General features: G+C 35.5%; 1 protein-coding gene across 7 annotated transcripts in view; it reads right to left on the bottom strand.

The window, feature by feature from the left end:
• Window positions 1–14,016, bottom strand: part of Vrk1 (VRK serine/threonine kinase 1) — an 86,364-nt gene that overhangs the window by 48,004 nt on the left and 24,344 nt on the right. For 6 of the 7 annotated variants that reach the window (XM_040274548.2, XM_005333899.3, XM_040274554.2 and 3 more), the window contains one exon: window positions 3,732–3,897. In XM_040274548.2, the coding sequence (XP_040130482.1) occupies window positions 3,732–3,891 (160 nt within the window). In that variant the 5' untranslated portion in view covers window positions 3,892–3,897. Of the gene's footprint in view, window positions 1–3,731; window positions 3,898–6,090; window positions 6,280–14,016 lie in introns of all 7 variants that reach the window. The other variant, XM_040274550.2, reaches the window with a different exon arrangement.

The raw sequence follows: 14,016 nt of genomic DNA, 5'->3' as shown, positions 1-14,016 counted from the left end.
AGAAGGAACTCATTCTTTGGAGTATCTTAAGTTGCAAATGCTTATTAAACATCCAAGTTCAGATAGATGTTAAAAGGCAGTTGGATATTTAAATCTTGAGTTCAGTAGAACAGCCTAAGTAGGGAAAATATATTTGAGTGTCATCAACACAGATACACTATTTATTTAAAGCTCTGAGACTGGAGGAGATCCCCTAGGGAATGAGTGTAGAAAGAGGAAAGAAGGAATTCTAGGATTGAACCCTAAGGCACTCTCACATTAGAAGCTGATGAGATGAAGAGGAACAGGCAATGGAAACCAAGAAACTACAAATCAGCTGGAAAGCAGCAGTGTTTAGAAGGGCTGCAGCTAAAATACTTCAGACTAAGAAGAAAGACCAACTGATAAAAATGGCTAATATGGGCAGATGAAAAGGTTGAGCTCCTTGAGGAACAGTCCCAGGGAATGTCACTTGGATATTAAATTAGTAATAAAGCAGGTTCAGATTTTTTAACAGAATATTAAAATGAAGATAGCATCCCAATAATACTAGATAATTCAGATGAGGAAAGGTGGGAAGGAAAGCAAGCACAATAATTCACTCAAACAGTACGAAGTGCAAAATATGCCAGGCACAAGGAAAATAAGAGCTGTCCTCGTCAAGAAGTACCTGTTTATTCTGGAATTTAAAAAAGTAATTTCAAGGCATGTGGAAACTATTAAGCAAGGGTAAACACAAGGGAAACAAAAACATATAGTACCTGTTCTACACTTAGCTCTGAGGAGCAAGGAGCATCATATAAAGTTTTCAATGAGATATGTGCATTTCCATGTTTCTATGAAGCATTATATACAGTTGCCAAGACATAGAAACAACCTAAATGTCCATCAAGGGGAAGAATAGATAAATATGTGGCATATAATAGATATGGTTTGGATTTTTAAGTGTCCCCAAGGGCTCATCTGTTAAAGGCTTGGTCATTAGCTGATGGGGCTTATTAGGAGCTAGTGGAACCTTTCAGGAGGTGGGTCCTAGTGGAGGAAATGGGTTATCCAGCACATGTCCTTAAAGGAGCTGTTGGGACCCTGGTCCTGTCCTCTCTCTGCTTTCTTTCCATCATGAGGTGAGCAGCTTGGTCCTGCCACATGCTCCATGCCATGACATTATCACATTGGCAATTTTATTTTAACTATATGTTGAAATGATTTATATTGGATGTATTGGTTAAACAAAATAAATCAGTAAGTTTAAAAAAATAGGCAGCGGCAGCATATTCACAGATGAGAGACAAAGGGCAGACTGATGGCTGAAGCATAGATTTAAGGAAACAAAAGGGCTGAAAACAAACATATATAGGGTCCTGTATGCCATTCTTTAAAAAAAAAAAAAAAAAAAAAAAGCCTGGCTCTTTAAGGGCACTGGAGATCACTAAAGAGATTTAAACAGAATGATCAAATGATCTGATTGGCATATTAGGCCACTCAGGCCACACTATGAACAATGGGATGCAAGGAGGCCAGGACTAGATGAGAAGAAAGAATCTCTATGTCAGTGTGAGTCCAGAACAGACAAGATAATGACCTAACCTAGGGTACTGGCAGGAAAGAAGGAGAGAAACAGATGGATTTGAGAAATCACAGTTAAAGCAATAGGAGTAGATAAGGTACTAGAAAAATTAATGAGGGAATATGCAAGAACATCTTCCCAGTATCTAGCTTAAATGGTTTCATTTATTCAGATAATCCTCTCCTAATCATGACAAGATCAGAAAATAAAATATGATATAAATGTAAGACATGTCTATGGGACATCCATCTAGGGACTTGTTGTAGGCCACTGGCCATGGGCCTGAATATAGGAAATCAAGCCCTAGGTTATAGATGAAAGATATGGAAATCAAAAATAAAGAGAAGTAACAAAAGCCATGAAATCTAATAAGATCAGTCTGAGAGAATACACAGAGGGATAAGTGAGACAAGGAAGGAGAGCTGAAGAACATATGAGTACTTAAAAAGAAGACAAAGCACAGCCAGAAGAAGAAAACAAGGGGGGAAGGTATAGTGTACCATGAAGACAATGGAAGCATTTTTTTGCAGGGGAGGGGGGAAGAAAAGATATACAGTATGGAATGCTACAGAGGAAAAAAAAAATGAAATTTCCAAGGCAATCTATTAATTTCATGAATAGACACTGAAAATGATCTTGAATATGGTGTTTCAATGCATAAGTGGGTACAAAGAGATGAACTAGAGGCAGCCATATTCAAGCAAATCTATTCTTTTTAAATTAGTCAACCCAGGTTTACAAAAGCAAAGTTTTACCACATAGTGATATAAAACCATTGATGTTAAAAAATAACACTAGATAGCACCTGTTAATAATACATACAAACAAAACATTTAACACACATGCAGAGCAAGTCTCAAATTTACAAAAGGTTATAAAATAAAGCAAGTTAATAGAAAAAGGGTCTACTTGTTTAGAGACAAGTTGCCATTAACAAGTCAAAAATCCACATATCCTGTAGTAGAGACAACTTAATATAACCTACCCATTTCTCTTAAACCACCTGGCTAATATATAGCTACTACTTCTTCAGGGTTTATGAAGATTTTCCCCTGAAGTCAAATACAGCCTAATTCAGTGGAATGGGTATGACTCTAAACAAGATCAAGGAATCAATACCTATTTTCCCAAAGACAAGTTTCCCCTGCCCATATGAATCTTATACAATGTATAAGATATAGAAAAACACCAATTTTGAAGCTATGTTTTATGAAGACAGGCCAAGAGACTGATGGCAGAGGAAGTTAAGGTAGGACCTCTCTTGAGTAAGAGCAGCTGCTATTTTACCTGTGCTGTGGTTCTCAAACTTTAAACACACTGCTGGGTCCTCTCCTACAGTGTTGAATGCACAGGTCTGGAGTAGGGCCTAAGAATTTGCAGTTCTAACAAGTTTCCAGGTAATTCTCACCTATGCTACACTATTAGCTTGAAAGAAAAAAAAAAGGTTCCATGGCTAAAAGTACAATTTCATAAACTTCCATGGAGAAATTAATAAACAGTTAAATAACTAAATTGAGATAAGGTGGGATAACAACAACAAATTGAAAATTTAAAGAGAAATATCAAAAGCTAATACAAAATGCTTTGTTAATACAACCCCTACTAATATTCTTGGTGAAGCAGAAAGCTTTAAAAATACTCAGGTAAAATATTTTTTAAATCAATAATTTATCCTACAGAATTTCTAGGTTCTAAATGTATCTCCAAAAATTTCAATGAAAGTACGTTAATTAGTCATTTGATCAAGCCCAATATGCAGTTTCCAGGTCATTCTCCTAATTCCATTACACTGATTATTTGGGCTGTGCAGGTGTGGAAAAATCCACACCTGTAAAAGACATGTAAAATTTGTCAAAGAATAAATTCTACTTGGGTAGATATGGGGGAGAAAAGAAGTATATAGCTTTGAGTCTCAAGACATTAAAATTGTATAAAATACCTTAAAAATCAAAGCCATAATGCACACTAGTGATAGTATGACATACATTTTATCCTCTTTTTCCACTGTGATTAAATGAGCAATCTTCTACTCTTGTGTCAGAGATGCATTTTTGCTTAATCATACAATATTAAGTTGACTGCAGATTATTAGGAACATCCAATAATAGCTCATAAATGAGAAACCATTTTGATAAGAAAGCACATAAATCTTTGGATTGATGATTAGAAGTAGTCATACACTTACCAAGATATATACAGCCAAAGCCACCTTGGCCAATGGGTAATCCTAGTTTCCATTCCTTTTTTGACATGTCAGTTATTATCTCCCCAGCTGCAAATTGTTCTGCAAGACGTCTCTTTGCAGGGCCCTGTCTTACAGCCTGAGCTGCTTTCACACGAGGCATTTTTCACTGTAAGACAGAACAAAGCAACACTCATAATTATAATCTCAGTAGTGTTCAAAACATTTTTCCTAAAGGAAAGCTTCTGTGCAGAGAGGTTGTTCGAATTCCTACTTATCCCAACACTTAAGTTAAGGACATCTGCTAATTCTGATTTATAATGGCTCAAATTCAATTTCATTATCTCTTAGCTTGGATAGGAGACTATAAATAAAATGATCTATGAAATTACTTTCAAGGAAAATATTTAGTTTTAAGTTTCAATTACATATCATCTACAATTAAAATGCTATTTTTAAAAAACCGTTCCATGAAGTTTAGGGGAAAGGTGCACCAAATAGAATGCACACATTATAGCAATGCCATGAGTAGTTTATAAAGGTTAACACTGATGTGACAGGTACACAATACTATTGTATTATGAAAACAAAATACAATTAAATACAACAAGCCCTTAGGAGAGCACTTAGGACACTAGATTAGATGCTTTAAGTAGATCTCATTCATTCTCAAAACTCTAAAGACCACATTATCACCTCCATTTAAGAGAGGAGGGAATTCAGGCTCAAGGTTAACCCTAAGCCTGGTGGTTGCAGCAGCACAGCTGTTTAATCTCCTTGAATTCCCCCCAACAGCAGACAGGACAACATAAAAGCAAAACTCCAAACCCACGGATAACAAAACAGGGGGCAAAATCTCTATCTCCAAAAACCCAGAATTTGAGCAGGTAAGACAAACCAGGCTGGACTACACAACTCTCCAAAGTAACCAGCCAGGCTCCACCCAAGCTAAAGAGAAAACGCTGAGGATACAATCCAAAGTAGCATGTCGAGGATAATACAAGGTTCTAATAAAAGTGCATCTGGGTATTAGCCTCCACATTTTAGAAGACTACACAAAAACAAATAGAGAGGGACCTCTAGAAATAATTCAAAGTCCAACTAAAACTAAATGTACATAAAGAAAACTACTTGTATACAAATCTCAGCAACTGAAAGGAATCAAGGTCTAGTCCCACACAAAATTGATATTAAGGGGAAAAAAGAACAAAGAAAATATCCCTTTAGAAAAACACTTCTTCCCAGAAAATTAAAAGCTATAAATGTTTCAAAACAAGGTAAATAAAAATTATATACAAAGATTAACAAGAATCATTATTAGAAAAGCTCATAAATTAAGTGGCAGAAAAAAAGTAATTAAAAATAAAAGGAGTTAGGTGTACATCTCAGTGGCAGAACCTCAGGTTCTACCCCCAACACCAAAAAGGAAAAAGAAAAATAGATTCAGAAATAAAGACTAAATTAGAAGGCAAGCAGGCTGAAAAGAAAAGTACTTTAGGCTTAAGAGAAACAGCGAAAAGAAAAAAAACAAAAACTCAGAAAGGGCAAAAAAGATGAGAAAGTGGTTTTTTTGGTTTGGTTGGGTAGTGCTGGGGATGGATTCCAGAGGTATTCTACCTCTGATCTACATCTCCAGCCCCTTTCTTTATTTATTTGTTTGTTTGTCTAGTTTTGAAACAGGCTCTAAGTTGCCAAGGCTGGGTTCAAACTTGGGGTGCTCCTGCTTTTGCTTCCTGAATCACTAGGATTACAGGTGTATGCCACAATATCCAGCCAATGAAAATGTTTCATGTGAAAAATCAAGAATTCATAAAATAAAGAAAACCAATACATATAATAGGAAAAATGAAAGTACAAATATTGTGAAGTGCTACTAACAGGGAAAAAGGTAACAAGAACCTAATACAGAACAAGTCTCAGATATCCAAAAGCACTAAGGAAACATCAATATCACTGCACACTAAATTAATAAATAGGCATACATATACATGTGTAGAACTGAAATGAAAAAAGGGTTACAAAGGAGACAATGGAGTACATAAAATGAGCTTATATCCAAACAATGCAGACATATTCCAACTATAAAAAGTGGGAGAATATATATATAAAAGCAGCAACTTTCCAGTAATCATACTGTAGTGATACTTGCTTTTGTTAACTAAAGCTATTGTGTCCATAAATGTGGAAAGATGAAAATAAGTAAAATAGCCCCTCACTAATCCTTTCAGTTATCCAAGGATGAATAAGGTTTAAAAATATTAAATGGAAAATTCCAGAAATAAACAATTCATCCATTTTAAACTCCATGCCTTTCTGAGTAGCACGATGAAATCTTGAGTCATACCACTCTGCTCAGACCTACACGTTTCATCTTTTTATCCACTGTGTCCATGCTGCATACCCTCAGCGCCCATTAGTCATAGCAGTCATCTTGGTTATCACCATGGACTGTCACAATAATGCAATGCTTTTGTCCAAGCAAAAGAGGTGAGCAGTAGTAGCCTAAGACCACTTCATAATGTCCAAGTCACTTCATTTCATCAGATAGGCACTACAAGAAGAAATAAGTGTAGTACTTATAATGTTTTGAGAAAGAGACACACATAACTTATTAAGGTATAATTATAATTCTGCCACTGTTATAATTTTTTTATTGGCCTTTATTTTGTTCATTTATTTATATTCGATGCTGAGAATCAAACCCAGTGCCTCACACATGCCAAGCAAGAATTCTACCACTGAGCCACAGTTCCAGCTCCATAACTGTGGGGGTTTTTTACTACTTATTTTTTATTTATTTATTTTTATGTGGTGCTGAGGATTGAACCCAGGGCCTTGCATGTGCAAGGCGAGCACTCTACCACTGAGCCGCAACCCCAGCCCCTTCATAACTGTTTTATATTAATAGTTATTGTTGTTAATCTCTTACTCTAGATTTTATGACAGGTATGTATATAAAAGAAAATACATAGTATATGCAGTATATCTGTGGTTTCAGGCATCCACTGGGGATCTTGGAATGATTTCCCCTGTGAATAAACGGAGACTATTGTAATAAGTAACATTCTTATTCTATTATCCTTGGTGTCTTTAAAAATCACAATTCAAATTTGGAAGAAAGGAGATATAAATGAGAAAAATGGAGAAGTACATTAAAAATGCTGAAAATACATTTAGGGCTGGGGATGTGGCTCAAGCGGTAGCGCGCTCGCCTGGCATGTGTGCAGCCCGGGTTCGATCCTCAGCACCACAAACAAGGATGTTGTGTCTGCCAAAAACTAAAAATAAATAAATAAATATTTTAAAAATTTCTGAAAAAAAGAAAATACATTTAATTTATAAGACAGTTCACCTTTTACAAAAAGTACACACATTCATATGTATACGAAACTTTGTACTCCCTATCCCTATTCACAAAAAAGTTTAGATATAATGAGCAACCCAGAAAGAACAAACATCCTGGTGGTGAACTGTAAAGAAAACTGTTTCCATTAGAAGAAACTAGGTATTTTTAATTATTGATTCCAGTTCTGGAGCTGAAAATCTCTAAGAGAAGCTTAGGACATCTTGTAATACTAAATGGCAAGAAAGTTATCAAAAACCACCAGGGTTTATATAAAATAGTCTAAGGAGCCAGTTTCAAAGATACTCCAACTGAGGGGAAAATTTGAGTCAGTAAAAATAATAATCACAATGCGTTTAAACACATAAAATGGATATATCCAAGAGTTCACAAAAGAAATCCTAATGAATAAATTTTAAGAGAATAACAGGAAACCAATTCATTATAAAAACTGGCAAAGTGAGAAAAATCAAGGTTTTATCCTCTTTCATGCATGAATTGTACCACTGGGTAAGCAAATAGAAGACAAAGAAAAATTTCTCTTTAAGAAATATTTCAGCTAATAAAAAAGAATGGTTTTAGATTAGTATCATTTTCTCCAATTCCATCTCCTAATGAATTAATGGATCCGGGCAATAAGCACTGGTAGCAACTACCATGGAAATAAGAGGGAGATCCACTTGTCTCCTGATTCACACCACCACCCATAAAGCAATTACACCAAAACATAAACCAAAACCAAACAGAACTTGAATCTGATCAAGGCTACTAATTTACAAGATACAACGAGAAGAACATGATAAACTAATAAAGGAATGTGATCAGTAAACTCCTGTGGGAATCCTGAAGCACATACAATTTTCAACAAATGAAGGAGGAACCAGAATAGGGAAGAAGGAAACTGGACTTTAAAAAACTTAAAATATCTAAAACAAAAGAAAAAGCAGGTAAATTTAAACCACAGTACTTAGGGGATGCAAGTTAACAATGAAAATAAGAAAGCGGTTATCATAAAAGATAGACTTTACTTGGGGTAAGCATGTGGAAATTGTGACTAGGATGGGGGATGTGGCAGGCAAAGTTTTATTTCTTGATTAAGATGGTGCTCATGAGACCACTTTGAAAGATACATTCATTAAACCTGTTTGCTTGATAAAGTTTTCCGTATTGTATATAATTTTAAACATTAAAAAACTACTCCTCCTATAATTAACAATCACTAAGGGATCAAAACTGGAAACCTTTTTATACTCAGTAAGCTCATCCCATTCCCAGTCAACAAAAAGAAAAAAGACTTCTAAGCAAAATCTGTACTTCATTTCCTGTGAACTATTAGCGAACTGTGTTCATTTTCTTTCAGATTGTTATTCTCGCTTTTTGTTGATAGGCAATTCTTATATATTACGTATTAAAGAAATTACTTCTTTGTATTGCAAGTAATATTCCCAACTTATCTTTTCACATTGTTTATTTTTAGCTTTTGGATTTTATGACACCCTCAGAAAGACCTCCACTGTTAAAAAAAATTTTTTTAATGGCTCTCATGTTTTCTTTTATTATTTTATGGTATATATTTTGCTGGTAAAATTTTGATCTGTCTGTATTTATTTTGGTATGAGGTAGGAAACCAGCTTTTTCCAAATGGTTATTCAATTTTGTTCTTCTTTTTCTCACTTCTCATACACATCAGGGGAACCCACAGTGCTCAAGGAATTTAAATATACCTTAGCAACCCAAGAAAACCAAGGACAAAAAATATTCACATAAAAGTGACTGGCAGGAGACAGGGCATGGGGAAGGAACCACCCCTTATGACTCTCAGCTCCACCAAGGACTCTCTTAACATTCTACCTGAAGCCCCTTCCTTCAAGGGAAAACTGGGTCATCCTGTGGTTAAAGGGAGAAATGTAGAAGACCACAAAAGGAATTCAAGATGAAGGGAAAGTCTTCCAAAGACCTTCAGTCTATGCAATAGCCCAGGAACTGACCTAAAGTTAACTTATTACTAGTTAGCATATCATTAGCATTGCAGTTTGCTTCCCTCTATGTGGGGGGTGAGGGGACACTTATGCATGGGTAATAAAGAAGAAATTATGCCAGGTTTTGTTATCAATCAAGGAGTCAATCAACCCCAGATCCACCCCAGGAAAAGGTGGAAGAACTAACACTGCCCAAATAAAATCCAAAATCCAAAAGTAAAAGTGAGCTCCACTGTGTAGATGGGATCCCAAGTTACTTTGCAGCTAATCCATCTACTCTCACAGAGTGTTTTCTCTCAATATCAATAAACCTTTATCTTGCTTGTTAACCTCTCAGTTCTTGCTCAATTCTTGGCTCAGGACGCAAAGATCCTGGACCCAAGACCCCCTAGGGGATCCTGGCCTTGCTACAAGAACAAAAGTATTAACATATAGTTCCTAGCTAATTGATTTCTTTGAAAAAAATCAAAGAATGAAAAACATCAATAATATTTGAAACTAACTTTGTCCTTGGGTTAAAAGCATACTCACACCTAAGTTGGCTCCACATGAATGTTAAGGAATCACTGACATATACTCTGTGGCTCAGACAAAAAGAAGTCACTATGACACAGAAATATTTCTTTAAAATGTACCTAGATGAAACTCCTACATATGGCTCCTAAGGAAAAAAGACGTGGAAGACTCCCTTCTGCTGCTCCCTATAATCTCAGGATGACCTCAGGCAACCAATAGCCATGTCAGTGCTCAGGGGCCACTTCTCATGGGTGCAAGAGGCTCAATGACAATGTATTAGTAAACAAGCATTTACTCAACATCTTGTCTCTTCAAAGTGTTGAGAGTCATAAAAAAACGTAAAGAAATGCAGTTAGTATACCACATATTTGTAGAGGGCATTTCAACATAACTGTTCCTAGAGGGGAAAAAATTATATTTGGTGATGATGATTCTTTAATGTGCTTCTGGGTTATTTCTATTTGTTAACATTTTATTTAGAAACAAAATTCATGGGGCTGGGGATGTGGCTCAAGCGGTAGTGCGCTTGCCTAGCATGCGTGTGGCCCGGGTTCGATCCTCAGCACCACATACAAACAAAGATGTTGTGTCCGCTGAAAACTAAAAAATAAATAGAAAAAAAAAATAGAAACAAAATCCATAAGACTGATCTATAGATTAATTGTCTTCTGTCATATTTAGGTATTAATAAATATGCTCACTTCACAAAAAATTTCTATAAGCTTTTCTTCTTTTAACACAATCTAAAATATCAAAACAGCATTTAAATATCTATTCCTTAAAGGTTTTTTTAAAGACATCAACTGTGAAAGTCTGACAATACCAAGTGTTGGTAGAAGGTAGAACAACTGGGACATTCTTTACCATTTCAACCATTTTGAAAAATGCATTTGACAGTAGTTAATTAACTGACCTAGCAACTCTTCTATGTATATACCTAGGACAAATGAAAATATATCCATCAAAAGACAAGTACAAGAATAATAGCAGCTTTTATCACAATTGCCACAAACCGGGAACCCACATATCCATTAACAAGAAAGCAAATATAACACAATGGATTAACCTCCCAAACACTATGTTGTGGGGGAAAAAAAGCCAGACAAGAAGAAATACTATATGGTTTCATTTATGTGAATTTCAATAAAAACAAACCTAATCACTGGTGACAGAAATCAAACAGCGGATACTTTTTCGGGAGGAAATGACTTAAGAGTTGGAAGAAGACATCATGAGGAAGGCACCTCAGGATCTGGCAATGTTTTAAAGCCAGTCTTGATGATACTTAAACTGTATGTTTACCTCCTAAAAGTTAATCAAACTGTACACTTGTGATTTATTTCACTCTATTTATGCAAAATTAATAGTAAATTACACAAATCATGAGTTATAACAGGGTTCACTCAAAAGACAGAAAACATAAGTAATTTAAACAGAATCTAATATAAAAATTATTAATTTATAAAAGGTGGTCAACCACTAAAGGGAATAAAAAACAATTTTAAGGAATGTGGGAATAGAAAATGGAGGCAAACGGTTACTATTTCAAAGGCTAAGTCAAAGTACCCAAGAGAGTACTCTTCATTGGAGTGGTTGTGGCAATACCCGGCTGGGTGGTAGAGTTTTCTGGAGTACTGGTAAGCTGGAAGCCGGTCCATTGGAGAGTACTGGTGGGAGCAATAAGCTGCCTACTGCAGTGCTAAAAACACAGTAGAGAAAGCACTGCTGGCAGCTGGACCTTGAGAGAGAGAAAAACGAACAAATGAAGAAAAAAGACACAACAGCAGCAAGAGAAGCCCCTTCCTCTGCTATGTCTTACAGTGACCCCCTCTCACCTTCTACCAACAAAACTTAACATTATTCCAGAAAAGGGAAAATATTTACAGGGTCTAGCTCAAGTATTAAACAGAACAAAGAAGGGAGAAACTGGAGTTGAGAGGCCATAAATTGATAACTGCACACATGTATAGGATGATATTCTTTTATATATGAATACACATTAATACAATAACAATATAGGACATTGTGATATCATAACATTGCCTAATGTCCTTTTCTGTCAATACTCTCATGTTCTTCCAAACAAAAGCTTAGTAGTGTGCCTCTCAAGGGATGCACTTACTTTGGAGAACAGGATTCTGCAAGCTTTGTCTGGGATCTGTGTCTACACCTGAGTGTCCCTTTCAATATCCTCCCATACTCCTGATTGACCTCACTACTCTGAAAGTGCCTCTTATTTTCTAGCTAAGGACTATTATAAGAAGTCTACTAGTTTCTGAGAATATAAAATCTGTTGTATCTCAATCTCCTTGATCCTTTTCAGATAATTTCTGAAAGGGGAATTATTTAAAATCAAATCCCTGCTCTCAAAAGTAACATAAGCACAAGTCCTTGCCTTAGTAGTTAACGAGTGTTCTAAAATACTAATTTGAATTAAACAATTGCATTAGTACATTCCAGACTTCTTCTAATAATGAAACCAATATCTTCATTAAGGTTTCCATTAAAGAATACACTGGAGGGTACAACCCATAACCAAATTAAATCTTTCTGCATTAATTTCAGCCAACTTCACTCAAACCTACTATTATAGTAGCCAATGCAACAGAGAGGCTTCGAAGGAAAGAAAAAAGTTTTATCACATAATCCATTACATAATCTGACTGCTTCTTTTCCCTTTAATACTAACTGGAATGCAGATGCAACTGAAAAGCACATCAAGATGCAAATCAATACTGCCCTTTGCTGAAATCACTCACTGGTATATTCCATATTAGCATATTCACCAAAATTTAATTGTAAACAGAGTAATTATGGTACTAAAGTTATTAAATACACAAAGCAAGCTTGGAACTATACATATTCAAATAGAATTTCAGTGGCAGATCAACTTTTATATCTGTAACAATAGCCTAATTAATAGTCAGCTCTGATGATAAAATGGTCCTCTGTTTTTCAGATAACATTCCAAAAAAGTTCTGCTATGAATATTAAAACAAAGTTTTGTGAATAGATTTTAAAATTTCAATAGCTATATTTATCATAATATGGTACTGTATTTAGACAACTGGCATTTTTTCAAGTTCTGGATTCAAATTTGGAATTTTTTTTTAATCTGCTGAGAGGGGCAGGGTGGGGGACAAGCTTGAATGGATCACAACAATGATACTAAGACACTTAATGAGCTCTTTGAATTCCTCATACCCATGCTGGGAAATTACAATGCTGTATAAAGCTCATTACATTGCATGACTACTCAAAGTTTCCCTATAATAGGTATGCATATAAGCTCCTTTATTGGGTCATATATTTTTATAAAATTTTCTTTAAAGTCTCAAACTTCTCTTATGTTTCATACTATACAGAAAGACACTGATTCAAGGATAATTTAGGACAAGCTGGACTACTCTTCATTCCACTAACATGGTACCAACACATTACCTCCACTCTTTGGCCTTTTCTTCCTTTTACCACTCCCCACCTAAAAACATTTATTAAAACCTTTCCCATACCTAAAAACCTATCTCTTCCTTGGTCAGCTATGACCTTTGAAGTATTGTTCACCTCTTCTTGCATATGAGAAAGGTTCACTATAAATTTATGGGCGGCCTGGATACAAAAATTGTCTTATTCACAATACATTATACTTTGTAGGAACTCCATAAATTTCTTTTCTATAACTAAGAGGCAAAATGGTTAAGTCTGTTTTTAATCCAAGTCCCTGATGCCTAACTTTATGCTGATATCACCCAACTACAGAGGACACTGCCACTGCTTTTAAGCTAAGCAATCACTCCCTGTGATTATGTTATTTATTCTTCTTCAAAACTGTAATTCTCTTCCTAACTCATAATTCTTAACAGATGATATAAATCCTAGTTTTGAAAGAAAACAGGCTGGGACAGTGGCAAACACCTGTAATCCCTCCCTTTTCTTTCCAAGAATCAAATCTACATGCCACTTGCACCCACTTCAAGTCCAACTTAGCATCCAATCCTAGCTTCCTTCTCTCCTATCACTATGTAAAAAAGCTATTCTCCTATGGAACATCAGGTCCTTCACCTCATATTCTATCCTCTCCAACCTTCTCAAGATTTATACTATTAATTCATCCTTCTCTCATATAATCAGTTCTACCACAATTGCATCCTTCACATCAGTTTTGAAAAGTGCCTCAAGGCTCTCTGATAAAAAAAATTAAAAATAAAAAAATGTTTAATCCCCCTCCATTAGCATCCTTTATTTTCCTTTTCAATGCCAAATGTCTCAGTAATCATCTGTACTTGCTATAATTTCCTTTTTCCTCACATACTCAATTCATGCCACCTGGACTCCATTTACATGACTCCACTCTAACAACTCTTGCTAAGTTCATGACTGGCCACCACGTTATAAAATCCAGATGACATTTTCAATCCTTTCTTATTTACTTGCCCAATTGCACTCAACA

Source organism: Ictidomys tridecemlineatus, chromosome 5, assembly GCF_052094955.1.
Source record: "Ictidomys tridecemlineatus isolate mIctTri1 chromosome 5, mIctTri1.hap1, whole genome shotgun sequence".
Classification (NCBI taxonomy): domain Eukaryota; kingdom Metazoa; phylum Chordata; class Mammalia; order Rodentia; family Sciuridae; genus Ictidomys; species Ictidomys tridecemlineatus.
The sequence above is the reverse complement of the archived record's forward strand: the minus strand, read 5'-3'. Positions and strand labels throughout refer to the sequence as shown.